At 35.6% G+C, this 13,625-nt stretch overlaps 1 protein-coding gene across 1 annotated transcript; it reads left to right on the top strand.

The window, feature by feature from the left end:
- Window positions 1-2,435: 2,435 nt before the first annotated feature.
- LOC149797132 (vitelline membrane outer layer protein 1-like) lies at window positions 2,436-12,921 on the top strand. Its single transcript, XM_089960349.1, has 3 exons — window positions 2,436-2,658; window positions 6,022-6,225; window positions 12,579-12,921. The coding sequence occupies exons 1-3, from the start codon at window positions 2,491-2,493 to the stop codon at window positions 12,816-12,818; spliced, it is 612 nt and encodes a 203-aa protein (XP_089816475.1). The 5' UTR covers window positions 2,436-2,490; the 3' UTR covers window positions 12,819-12,921.
- The last annotated feature ends 704 nt before the right edge of the window (window positions 12,922-13,625 follow it).

Below are 13,625 nucleotides of genomic sequence, written 5' to 3'. Positions count from 1 at the left end.
ATCAGTCTCTCTTCTAGCTGCAGATGTTACCGCCCGTATTAGTTGCAATAGACCAACAAATTCGATAATGTTTAAACCAATGAATAGTGACCAGCGTAAGACAATCAACCAGTTAAAAGCGCATGCAAAAATACTTCTTATTTATAATAAAATTAGTTTTTACAAGCGGACTGAAAGGGGTTGGGTAATGTTGAGGAACACATTTATCGTGATACTAAATCTAATCCATTGCACTTTCATAAAGAGAGTTGCATTCTATCTCCTCAGATGATTATTATGCTGCGATATGTCAGTATCTAATTATTGCTGTTTTTTATGGATCGCTCTGTTTTCCAAGTATAGATATTGTATTTACGAAACTGATTACTTCTCTTGCTCGGTACGTTTTTCTCATTGCGGCTGTTTTCAATATACTGAAACAAACTGTACAATTTACACTTAAGCATAGAAGAACTATATATTCAGAGAGAGAGAGAGAGAGAGAGAGAGAGAGAGAGATTTGGATTTTTAACGTAGCTTTAACAATGTTTTCAGTCATATCGCTACGATGTCTGCAGTGTGACAGTTTATAGTGATGTCTAGCACTGGGGCATTATGCCGCAGACATATAGCATGATGTCCCTTCCAGTCACATTATCCTGACACCAGGTCGACCTGTCCTAACACTAACCTCTTAATGCTAAGCACCAAGCGAGGCAGCTGTTATTACCATTTTTGTAAGTCTTTGGTATGACTCGGCCAGGGATCGAATCCACGACCTCCCGCATCTAAACACTAGGCGGCCGGAACGATCTGGAGAGGGAGAGAGAACACGATAATTGGGCATAGTATATTCATTACAACATCCAAATATGTGTAAACCTTTGTGTCAGGATTTTTTGCACGCTCTGTGCACTGTAATTTAATATTTCGTGGTTCAGTTTGTCGCTTTGGAAAGATGCTTTTTTCATTTTAAAAAAGGTAATAAATATGTGCAAGCTTTTACACGTTGTATAACCCTTCATGAGGCCATTGTTGTACACATTGTACAACCCTTCATGAGGTCATTGTTGTACACGTTGTATAACCCTTCATGAGGTCATTGTTGTACACGTTGTATAACCCTTCATGAGGTCATTGTTGTATACGTTGTATAACCCTTCATGAGGTCATTGTTGTACACTTTGTATAACCCTTCATCAGGTCATTTTTGTATACGTTGTATATCCCTTCATGAGGTCATTGTTGTATACGTTGTATAACTCTTCATGAGGTCATTGTTGTATACGTTGTATAACCCTTCATGAGGTCATTGTTGTACACTTTGTATAACCCTTCATCAGGTCATTTTTGTATACGTTGTATATCCCTTCATGAGGTCATTGTTGTATACGTTGTATAACCCTTCATGAGGTCATTGTTGTACACGTTGTATAACCCTTCATGAGGTCATTGTTGTACACGTTGTATAACCCTTCATGAGGTCATTGTTGTACACGTTGTATAACTCTTCATGAAGTCATTGTTGTACACTTTGTATAACCCTTCATGAGGTCATTTTTGTATACGTTGTATAACCCTTCATGAGGTCATTGTTGTACACGTTGTATAACCCTTCATGAGGTCATTGTTGTACACGTTGTATAACCCTTCATGAGGTCATTGTTGTATACATTGTATAACCCTTCATGAGGTCATTGTTGTATAAGTTGTATATCCCTTCATGAGGTCATTGTTGTACACTTTGTATAACTCTTCATGAGGTCATTGTTGTACACTTTGTATAACCCTTCATGAGGTCATTGTTGTACACGTTGTATAACCCTTCATGAGGTCATTGTTGTACACGTTGTATAACTCTTCATGAGGTCATTGTTGTACACTTTGTATAACCCTTCATGAGGTCATTGTTGTATACGTTGTATAACCCTTCATGAGGTCATTGTTGTACACGTTGTATAACTCTTCATGAGGTCATTGTTGTATACATTGTATAACCCTTCATGAGGTCATTGTTGTATACGTTGTATATCCCTTCATGAGGTCATTGTTGTACACGTTGTATAACCCTTCATGAGGTCATTGTTGTATACATTGTATAACCCTTCATGAGGTCATTGTTGTATACGTTGTATATCCCTTCATGAGGTCATTGTTGTATACGTTGTATATCCCTTCATGAGGTCATTGTTGTATACATTGTTTAACCCTTCATGAGGTCATTGTTGTATACGTTGTATATCCCTTCATGAGGTCATTGTTGTATATATTGTATAACCCTTCGTGAGGTCATTCTTGTACATTACATCATTCGTGAAATTTTGATCATAAACATAAACTTTCGTGATACCTAAGTCTCACATGCTGAAACTTAGGATCTGACGCGTGATGAAACGGTGATCTAAACCTCGACATTTCACCTTAAATCATTTCACTATCTTTCCAACAGAGATAAATATATCTGCTTAAGTTAGGAGGATACAGTCGGTAAAGTTTGCCAAGGAGATAACAATGATACTGCAACTTATTTTCTCATTATGTGTAGCACTTCCGTTGGAGGCATATCTTCTTCAGCAATTGGCAACAACATTGACTGTAACAAATGGTGCATACTGGGGAGATTGGCAGAGTCCCGAGTTTTGTCCCAGCGGATCGTTTGCTGATGGATACAGTATGAAAGTAAGACGTGACATTTTCATTTTGAATCAAGCCTACGAGATGCAAACGCGAAAAAAGGAGCATACCTTTTTGTCATATTTTTAAATATATTTAGAAGATGTATATAAAAATGTACGTTAAAATCTTTCCTAAAATAAAAAATAAATAAAAAAAATAAATAAATCATTTGTCTGGCTATCTGTTGAAGGAAAGCAATATCGATTGTTTGCCGCCTCAAATAAATGGCCAATAATAAACCCTTTTGAGTAAATTTTAATATATACAACACGCCGACGATTCTAATCGGAGCTGAGCTGTGTATTAAATTATATAATGTTATGTATATTTAATTTAATTGTTTGTTTGTTAGATTTAATTTTTTTATTCCATTAAATGCTATTATAATTTAACACATGGTGGTTATTTAGGGTCAGGTGACTTTTTCCACCACAATTTAATAATAAGCCTGTTTATGTTTACTTGTTTAAGAAATTATTATTTCTTATTACATGCGGTTTTCTGGGTTCTATCGAGTGACAGGTTATGAAAAGATGGGACCTCCTTGATAACTCCGGTCGATAATGCTTCATGTAATTTTCAACCTTTTGTCCTTACACCGACAATGGAAAACAACCGTTAGATTACGCAGAGTAGTCAGTCTCTGCTTTAACATCGTGTTAGAGTACACAGAGTACATAGAGTCTCGTTTCATTATACTATGCTTACAAATAAACGGTACCAAAACTTGCATAATTTGAAAAAGTGGGACAATGCAGTTTTCCAAGATTTTAAAAAAATGAGATATAGTCATTCACCAAATATATATTACAATAAAGAAGCAAATATTACCTTATCAAAATGCACGAGGGGAGAAGAAAAGCAGATAATCCGTTTAAAGCGGATATATTGTATTCTTCTTAAGCAAGTTTTTGATAACTTTATGATTTGAATTTTATTTTAGTTTATTTTTGTTCTTGTCAGTTTTGAGCGCTATTCTATTTCTAATGTTAAGAAGATCCCTAAATTCTTATATCAGAATATATTTCTGAATTTCTCTCAAAGAGATACATGCGTCCTAGCTAAAAGAAACAATTTTTGTATTAAGTAACTAATTCAGAAGATTGCTGTCATAAAAATAGTGTCGGTCTTATTTATAGCGTGTCGAAGGACCACGAATCATAATAATAATTTTAAATACTTTCACAGATTGGCCAATGTTTTCTTCTACTTTATTATGGCGATGACACCTGATAGGCTAATAAACAGCTGGATGCGAATCTGTTCAAAGTGTGATGTAAAAAGGCACTTTTAGTACATCTTCACGTTGACCATTTCAAGAAGCTATACATTCATTAAAGTATTGCACAACATATATCTTTCTCTTTCCTATTGAATATGTATTGGAAGAAATCTGCAAACTGGGATATATGAAGAGATTTTAAAGATTTAGTTCTAGATTTTTTAAAATATATTTTGCAAATTAAATTATGTGATGACACAGAATTAAGTTGGTTTAGCAGGAGATGAAAAAGAACTGGCTGACTTGGTTGAGCGCATCGACACAACCTCTACAGCATACGGTATAGTCCGATAAATCAACCCCACAAATCTGTGTTGATACTGATAGACGATGTTGTGGGTATGATGTCATCTGTTCATTAAAATATGCAATTTTGATGCATGCAAATCATTCCGGAACAAACCCTCATACACTTTAGACACACTGGTAATTTTTAACAGCCATATCAAGAGAGAAATTCAAAATGACCACATGACAGATGGTTCTGCTATTCCAGGTGGATTTACAAGTCTCCAAACATATGATTTGCTCAATAAATATAATCTACATGTCACCAAAAGAATCCTTCGGCCGACGGTAGCTGCACAGTCACGAGAAATGCCGGTAAGTGTATGAAATATACACCGATGTGTGCAGCCAAATTTGGATGGAAATAATTGCAGCTTTTAATGAATATGTGATATCATCCCCTCACCCGAAAATCAATATCATCACGGGTGAAGGGCTGATTTATCGGTCTACATACGGTATGGAGATTATCGCCGAAAAAAAAACCTGACGTCAGACAACACCAACGGCATCAGTGCAGAAATAGAAGTCAGTGGACATAGGCTGGAAAGAGTCACAAGGTTCAAGTACTGGAGATCATTTATCACAGATGAGGGTTCCAAATCAGAACTACTTTGCAGGATTGCCCAATAACAAGGCTGAGATCAATATTTAAAGATACCAACATTAAGTCTGATGCGCTCGATTGTCATATCCATCTTTCTATATGCTTGTGAAACATGGACGCTCACATCAGATCTACAAAGAAGGATTCAAACCTTCGAAATGAGATGCTACCGCAAGATCTTGGGCATCTCATACATTGACCATGTAACCAACGAAGAAATCCACAACATGATCCAACGAGCCATCGGATCCTCTGAAGGCCTTTGACCACTGTAAAAAAGCGTAAACTGAAGTGGTACGGTCATGTCTCAAGATCATCTGGACTGACAAAAACAATCCTGCAAGGCACAGTGCGAGGGTGCAGAAGAAGAGGCAAGCAGAAAAAGAGGTGGGAAGACAACATTAAGGAGTAGACAGGCATGGGATTTGGAGATTCCCAAAGGGTAGTAGAGAACAGGGAAAGATGGAGAGAATTGGTTGTAAAGTCAACTGTGGTGCCCCAACGACCTCTTGGGTTAAGGGTTTGATGATGATGATGATAATGATGATGATGATGACACAGAGTGAAACATCAAGCAGTTGTGTGAGACCTGCAATCAGACAGGCTAATGATAATGTGAGTTCCCTCCTTCTAACATCATTATGACTTTACACGCGTTATGACCGTCAACTACTGTTATCACCTATGCATTTAATTTCAGTGAGAATCGAGATACATCAAACTGTCTGACATTTCAGAACGCATCGTACACTGATATCACATGGTCTCTTAAGGGTTTAGCGTTTTAAAATATGCACAAAAATACACATGTAGCAATTTATTTATGCACCGGTTTCCGACTGCCATCTGCTGAGCGAACTGAAACTGCCGTGGGAAAAACATCGCATGCCCTGCCTACTCTGACATGAGACAAGAATTGTGTTCTTCCCCTGTTTCCTAGTGTGTCATTTACGTTAATCAACTGTTTTCTCTTATATGTGTGTTGGACATCTGCATCAAAAGAGCTGAACTATTTTCAGAAATGAATATGATTTGCACATTTACAGGCTGAGATTAAAGAATTGTCACAAAACATTTTGACGAATATTGTATGAAATTGCCTGAACAAATCGCTCATTTAAGTAATTTAAAATTATTTCTCCATCAGATTAAAAGTTTAGTGAATTTTGAAGTATTTTTCTTTTAAAAGATTGAACCCGTCCAACACGGTGGTGACGATACCGCTTTAAATGCAATAAAACTGAGGTGTGTATATAAGAATGGTGCTTTTGCTGGAGAAGTGACGTCAGGACAGGGTCCTTGGGGCGAATGGCATGCAATGGACCTTTGTCCATCATTACAAGGACATCGCTCTTTTTTGACTGCCTTCGCCCTAAAAGTGGAGTCTGACCAGGTAAGACTTTAAATTGTCAATAAATAATTTCCTTCACTCGTGTTTTGTTTGTTTGTTTGTTCCTCTTCTTTACATTTGGATCGCCCACATTCCACCCCTCGCAAAAAGAACCCTAAAACGTTTTCGTTCATCATAAAGTCAAAGGACCCGAAAAGGATACACACCGAATTAATTACCTATTGGAATAAACAAATGACTCCAAATAATTGCCTTTGACTGGTTGCCTGCATTTGATGACGTAACGGTTAAGGTATGAATATACTATTTTCACTTCTTGATCTGTTTGCATTGATCGAGGTTGTGAAAGAAGTAATGAAGGTCAAAGTAAAACTGGTTTCTTCAAAGTCAGTGTCAAATTGGACAATATTACTCCACGGAGTCCTTCTAGCAACTAAATAATTTTAATATTTATGTTAGTTATGATGAGGACTTGCAGAGTTTTGAGCTTAAATCTAGATACACTATAACAACTCCTACAAGAAGACTACACATTGATTAAGCAGGATACACTGTAATAATTTCTGCTAAAACAGAATACTTCTGTTAAAGCAGGATACAATATAACAACTTCTAAAAAACTATATATTGGTTAAAACAAGATACACTATAACAATTCTCACGAAAAGACTACACAATAACGAGGAGATAAAGCTAAACGAGCATAGAGAAAGTAAGAGCATGGAAAATGAATGCATAAATAAAATAAAACTAAATCAGATTTACAGTTTTCGTACATGAAATGGCACTATATGAGCTATGTCATTAAAACAGGTTTAAAAAACCCACTAGTCTACAATATTTTATAAATCGTCTGCTTCAGAGATAAAATATTTTATTTTTTATGGATTTTGATGTGATGAATTCAAATATGACACTTAAAACAACTGAATGGCTACCGTTTCCATGATATTTAAGTTTTTAGATTTTACGTATATGTATATTGTGTACATAGTCGAGTTTTAATGAAACATTGTAAACCTAGGTCTTTCATGTGTTTATGGTTGCTTTACATGATAATTTTTCAAGTGTCCTGTTTATGTAACTCTTTAAAAAACAGGAACAGGGTTTTATAAATACAATTTATTATGAAACAAAAGGCAAAATACTATTATATATATATATATATATATATATATATATATATATATATATATATATATATATATATATATATAGTTTAATCCATATTCAGTGTCTATTCGGCGCTTCTTGGCTTGTCTCTTGTATTCATCAAACCGAGCATCGCTTGTCACTGTCCAGCAATAGTCTGCAAGCATTTTTGGGCTCCATTTGCCCTGATAACGTTTCTACATTGTTGTAATGTCCTGGTGAAATAACTCGCCGTGCTCTTTGCTCACTGCTTCGCAGTTCGGTGGAAACAATCTAGATGAGAGTGCAACAAATGTATCTTTAGTGACATGTTGCAACCAAGGCTTTTATATGCCTTGAGGAGGTTTTCCGAAATCTCTCTGTAGTTGTCTGCCTGTTGTTTCCGAGAAAATGTTGCCACTAACTGGAAGGCTTTCCATGCCGTATTTTCCTTGCCACGCAGTGCACGGTGAAATGCATCATCTAGAAGAAATTCACGAATATGAGGACCAACAAAGACACATTCCTTTATCTTAGCTTCACTAAACCTTGGAAAGTTTTCACGGAGGTATTTGAAAGCTGCTTGTGATTTGTCCATGGTCTTGACAGAGTTCTTCATCAGACCCAGCTTGATGTGCAGGGGTGGTAACAAAATCTTACTTGATTCAACAAGTGGTGGATACTGAACACCCAGGCTTCAATGACCGTCGGAGTGGCTAATCTATCTTGATGTAGTGGGAATCTCTCGCACGACTATTCCATTCGCAGAGAAAATAGCAGTGCTTTGAGTATACATTCTGTAGAGCAAGCAAGAGAGCAAGAACCTTTAAATCGCCACAAAGCTGCCACTGATGTTGGTCACAGTTTATGCACCCCATAAGTTGTTTCATGTTTTCATAGGTTTCCTTCATATGGACTGCACGACCAACTGGAATTGATGGCAAAACATTGCCATTATGCAGCAAAAAGATCTAACACTCGTCTTCGATGAATCAATGAACAGTCTCCACTCGTCTGGATCATGAACGATTTTGATGGCTGCCATCACACCATCAATGTTGTTGCAGGCTACAAGATCACCTTCCATGAAGAAGAATGTGAAAGATCCTTTTGATGGTCACGGAACATGGAAACTGTATCACCTGCCTGGAGATTCCACTGCTGTAATCTGGAGCCCAACATCTCTGCCTTACTTTTGGATAGTTCTAAATCCCTGACAAGGTCATTCAATTCACCTTGTGTTATGAGGTGTGATTCAGGGGAGGAGGATGGAAGAAAATATAGGTCATGTGACATTGATGGTTCAGGACAAAGTTTCATCCCCTTCCTCCACATCATCTGACTCGAGTGAAAACTATTCTGGTGCATCAGGAACCGGCAGTCCTTCTCCGTGGGGTACTGGGCATATAGCTGATGGAATGTTTGGATAATGTTCAGTTCACTTTTTCTTCTTTGACGCACCTTTCCAAATAACAATTGCTGATATGATATGTTGGCTCGCTCGAAATCATTGCCACTGCAAAAGGCATAGATTTCCTTTTCCTGTTCAACCACTGGCGAACATCTGCTGGACAAGTGTGTTGCAGCATATGTGTGGGGCCCACCTCTTGTCCTGATCTCGAATTTTGCAGCCAAAATAAAGATAATAGGCTTTTTTAACCATAGTGGTTATGCTGCGCATTTGTGATGCAAAAGTCACTTCACCACAAACGTAGCATAAGTTATGTGCATTGTTCAAACTAGCACGAGGCATATCTGCTCACTTAGGCCAAACAGAATTGTGTCCCTTTTGCAATATCAAAAACTGACAAATAAGAGAGCACCACACTGTATGATTTCTAGAGGTGATATAGGACAATTTGTTCAGCAGTTAAGTAAGCTTAGTTAGAAAAACATCATCAATGACTTCTAGGGATAACATGATGCAATTCATATCATGTATGACACAATACGAGCTTCACATTGCACCATTCATTGTTTTACCTATAAAACAAGTACTGTCCAAACCCATTCATAGATTTATTCATAGATCCAGTCAAAGATGTATTTTAGTCATTTCTGATTTAAACTGAGATCCTTTCCCTTTAAAAATCGCTTATCCTCGGCCATTCCCAAGTCAAGGGTAGTATTTACTGACCCAGTATTATTTCTTTAAAACTGGAGCCAATCAACAATTTTAAGCATCATTTTCGTTCTCAGTGACCCATGATTAATAAAGTTTGACTACATTTATTTCGGAAGCATTTTGGCTGTAGATCAGTGAAATCAAACAAAAAACAAGCAAAAAGTAAAAGTACGAAACAAAACGGAGGGAAGAGCAAAGGAAAATATTACTAAAACTACAAGAAACTAATAACTAAATAAAAAGCATGACATAAAACTGACATACATGACGTAACATATACACTTCGGTTATAGAAAGACAAACATGCACTATGCCCTAAGAAATCGAGATAAAGAAGAAACAAAATGCAACGTAAAACAAAGAGCTTAAATTGTAACATAATCATGCCAATAATAAAAAGCAAGCAGTAGTCAAAACTAAAAGTGCACGAAAGGCATAAGCTACACCTGTTAAAAAGATGACTTCCAAGATATTGCAACATGATACCGAAAAGTCGACACATATGTTTTTGTACCGTTGAGTCGGGTGTCATTATGGACGAAGTCTTGCAATAACGTTATTTAGGAAAATTATCCTTTTCCTTTTGATGCAGTCAATCATTCACATCATCTAAATTAATGTAAATTATATTTGTTTGTTTGGAATAGACCGCATAAATGGATTTTTCACGTATGTAGCTATGTTTATTAAAAACTCCTTACTGGAATCAACCATAGTATCCCCTGTAAGTGATCTGTAGTTACTAAAAATTAATGTTACACGGGTTTCACGTTTTCTTATTGTGCTTCACGTTTCCTTAATTTCATTTACGTATGTAGCTATGTTTATTAAAAACTCCTTATTGGAATCAACCATAGTATCCCCTGTAAGTGATCTGTAGTTACTAAAAAATAATGTTACACGGGTTTCACGTTTTCTTATTGTGCTTCACGTTTCCTTAATTTCATTTATGCAGCCAAATGAGTTTCTACAAAATGGATGATTTGATGCAAAGCATCACTTATTGTATAGGAGAGACAACTTAAAGGTCAAGCTTTATTGATAATAGTCCTACATCTATCGAACTGTATTCTTGGGTCCCTTTTTAGCACTATCCATTTCACGTATACGTAGCTACACGCTCTTTCAGTCATATAGATTGTGCTCCTGGTTACATCTTTTTATATTTGTTTTCTTTTAAAGCCTATTAGTATTATAAATGGGGAAGTACCTAGACCACACATTTCGTGCATTTAAAGGATCTCTTGTAGGAAGTACGAGACCATTGAAAAGTCAATCTGAAAATCAGTAGATCAGCGTCACATGGGGATATTTATCTTCCATACGACTAGATCACTCAATCTATAGTACAAGTAAATACAGTACAGTATGCTTTGATTTGCTAAAGCTATACCACAGTCAGATCAATTTTGTTTTCGTTTGCATCTTTTTATGTCCATTTTTTTCCCAAAGCCTAGTTGTAGTATAGATGTGGAAGTACCTAGATGACACATTACGTGCCTTTAAGTGTTCTCGTATAGAGAGAACGAGACCAAGAAAAATCAAATTTCAAAATCACCAGATCAGCGCCACAAGGGGATATTTAGAAAATCATTAAAACTATTAGGCCAATCAGACTGAAGTATAAGTAAGTACAGTGCAATTGTTTTGATTTGCCAAGTTAGTGACTAGCTGGTGAGAGATTTAATTGATAAATCAGGTATGAATGGTATAACAATTGTTTTGAACTACAGGATGGCACTATTTCACAAAATTCATATTTTACTGTTGACATTGATCTGACCAAAATTGTAAAATTAATTTAGATTCTAGTGTTGTTGGAGACAGCATACTTCTGCATTACCCGTTTATATTTATCTCTGTTTTTGAAGCACATAGTACTAGACACAGTCAAATATAAGAAACAATCTTGCGGCCAGTGGTTTTAAGGAACATCTGATTTGAAATCATTCTAAATTAAAAGCTGAAATTATAAGTTTGGAAAATCATAAAACCTGAATGAAATAAGAGGATGTGTACTGTATCCCTATTACACGATATATACTAGAAGTAGGTCACTACGATTTATTTTCTTTCATTTAATTAAATTTTGTATAAAGTTGCATTTAACTAAACCTTTAATTCAACTGCATAACATTTCTTATGCATGTATAAAGTGTTTTTGTGTCAATGATTGTTGATAGTAAGGTTCATTTGTGAACAACACATTTCATAGCTAACTTTTGTCCATGATGGTAGATTATAATTTAAGATAATAAAAAATGCTAACATGGCCTTTTGACCTTTGAAGGTTGTATAATGCACACCTGCCTTTTGTTTTATTTGTACATTACAAGTTAATATTTGAGTTCAAGGTCTAGCCTTAGAATGATCTAGAAGATAACTTGTTTACGAAACTGATGGGAAAATGACCCACACCCTGGTCATCTTATTGTGTCTTAGGTTTTTATATAAAGTTCTAAAGTAAACAAAATTCTTCAATTCTTCATTCCTACTTTAACTTCAGTTGTATTTAGATATAATTTGTTAGGAATCATTTATTTAAATATTAGTCATTGGAGTTACAAAGTGCTCATCAACACTTCGGACTAAATCACCATTTTGGGATTATTATGAATTCATACACGGACATTCTGGATTATATCATTATACTTCAAGACTATGTTTACATCCGCTCATCCAAGACTATAGGCACACCAGCACAATTAATAAGGGAATTAATTCCCAACAGTCTGTCCGTTTGGACTTGTGATATAAGTTTTAGGATTTTCTGGGATTTAGTTCACAATTCTGTAAGTTTCCTTTTAAATTTTCTCTCTATTTTTAAGGAAATAAATTATATATTAAATTTTACTAAACTTGTTCGATTGACTTTTTCTGTTACTTATTTTAAGATCCTATGGTCGTTACGATCTACATGCATGCATTTGCGAACAACTGTATCATCAGGAGCAAGTATGTTTCTGTTAAATGACGACTTCACGGCTAACCACTTGACCTGAGTTACTGTTATTCTTCTCTGCCTCTCTCTCTCCATTATTACAACAGACATTCTGCTCATGTAATCCAAATACTTCATCAGTTCGTATTATTATTACTATTATTATTATTATTATTATTATTATTATTATTATTAAAGGGAGGAGGAGATGATACAGGTGCCAATGCTGTAAAGTTTTCGTGCTTTTTGACCGGTTCTTTGGAGTACATTCTTGCCCCTAGTGATGGCGAAGGTCCATATGGTTCCTATGGAAGTTGGAGTGACAGTTGTCCACTCGGATATGCTATCTGCGGCTTAAAGACCAAGATAGAGGGTAGCCAGGGGAGCGGTGATGACACATCATTAGACGATGTCCAGTTTTATTGTTGCAAATTTTGAAGGACGTTCTAAAATAATTACTCTGTTGCTTTTCCAAATTGCCGTGCTTATTGTATCACTCGTGTCAGACAATAAATAATATAGCAACGCTCATAAGATATAAGTATCTTCACAACAGTTTATCATATTATAATTAGTACAAATTATCGATAAAGAAGAAATACAACAACGATGAGATTGTTCAATAAGTTATATGTCCCACAGTACGTGCTTAACAAATGTAATCTTTACCTCCCGTCTCCACTGTCAGCAAGTTATCAGTTAGAATTTTGTCTTGGCTTCTGGTATTCCTTGTAATTTACTGTATGATCACACACACACACACACACACTCACACACACACACATATATATATATATATATATATATATATATATATATATATATATATATATATATATATATATATATACGACAAACACAACACAGTATTGGTATAAAACAAGATGATATACCAGTAATAATGGTATATCAGATTGTGATATGACCATGGCGCATTAATACACATACAAAGATTGTTTCAACTATAGGTTATTTTTCAACAGTAGGCTATTTCATCTATACTCTCTAAATCAGTGATGAATTTCCACTGAATGATCATTAACAATAAAGAAAAAAATTATTGATAATCCCCGTTTCTTACTGAATTAAAAATGGTACACAATTTCATCGAAATCGTCTCTTCTATATCTCACGCACCCTCTCATGCATAAGGTTATATTTATTTTGGTTATGACTTAGAGATGACACCTCATATTGGTCAAATAGTGAAATATGATTCGTGAATTCAGTTAGGTGTTTCGTCTT

Source organism: Sinohyriopsis cumingii, chromosome 6 (genome assembly GCF_028554795.1).
Source record: "Sinohyriopsis cumingii isolate HCF-2022 chromosome 6, ASM2855479v2, whole genome shotgun sequence".
NCBI classification, from domain to species: Eukaryota; Metazoa; Mollusca; class Bivalvia; order Unionida; family Unionidae; genus Sinohyriopsis; species Sinohyriopsis cumingii.
The sequence above is the reverse complement of the archived record's forward strand: the minus strand, read 5'-3'. Positions and strand labels throughout refer to the sequence as shown.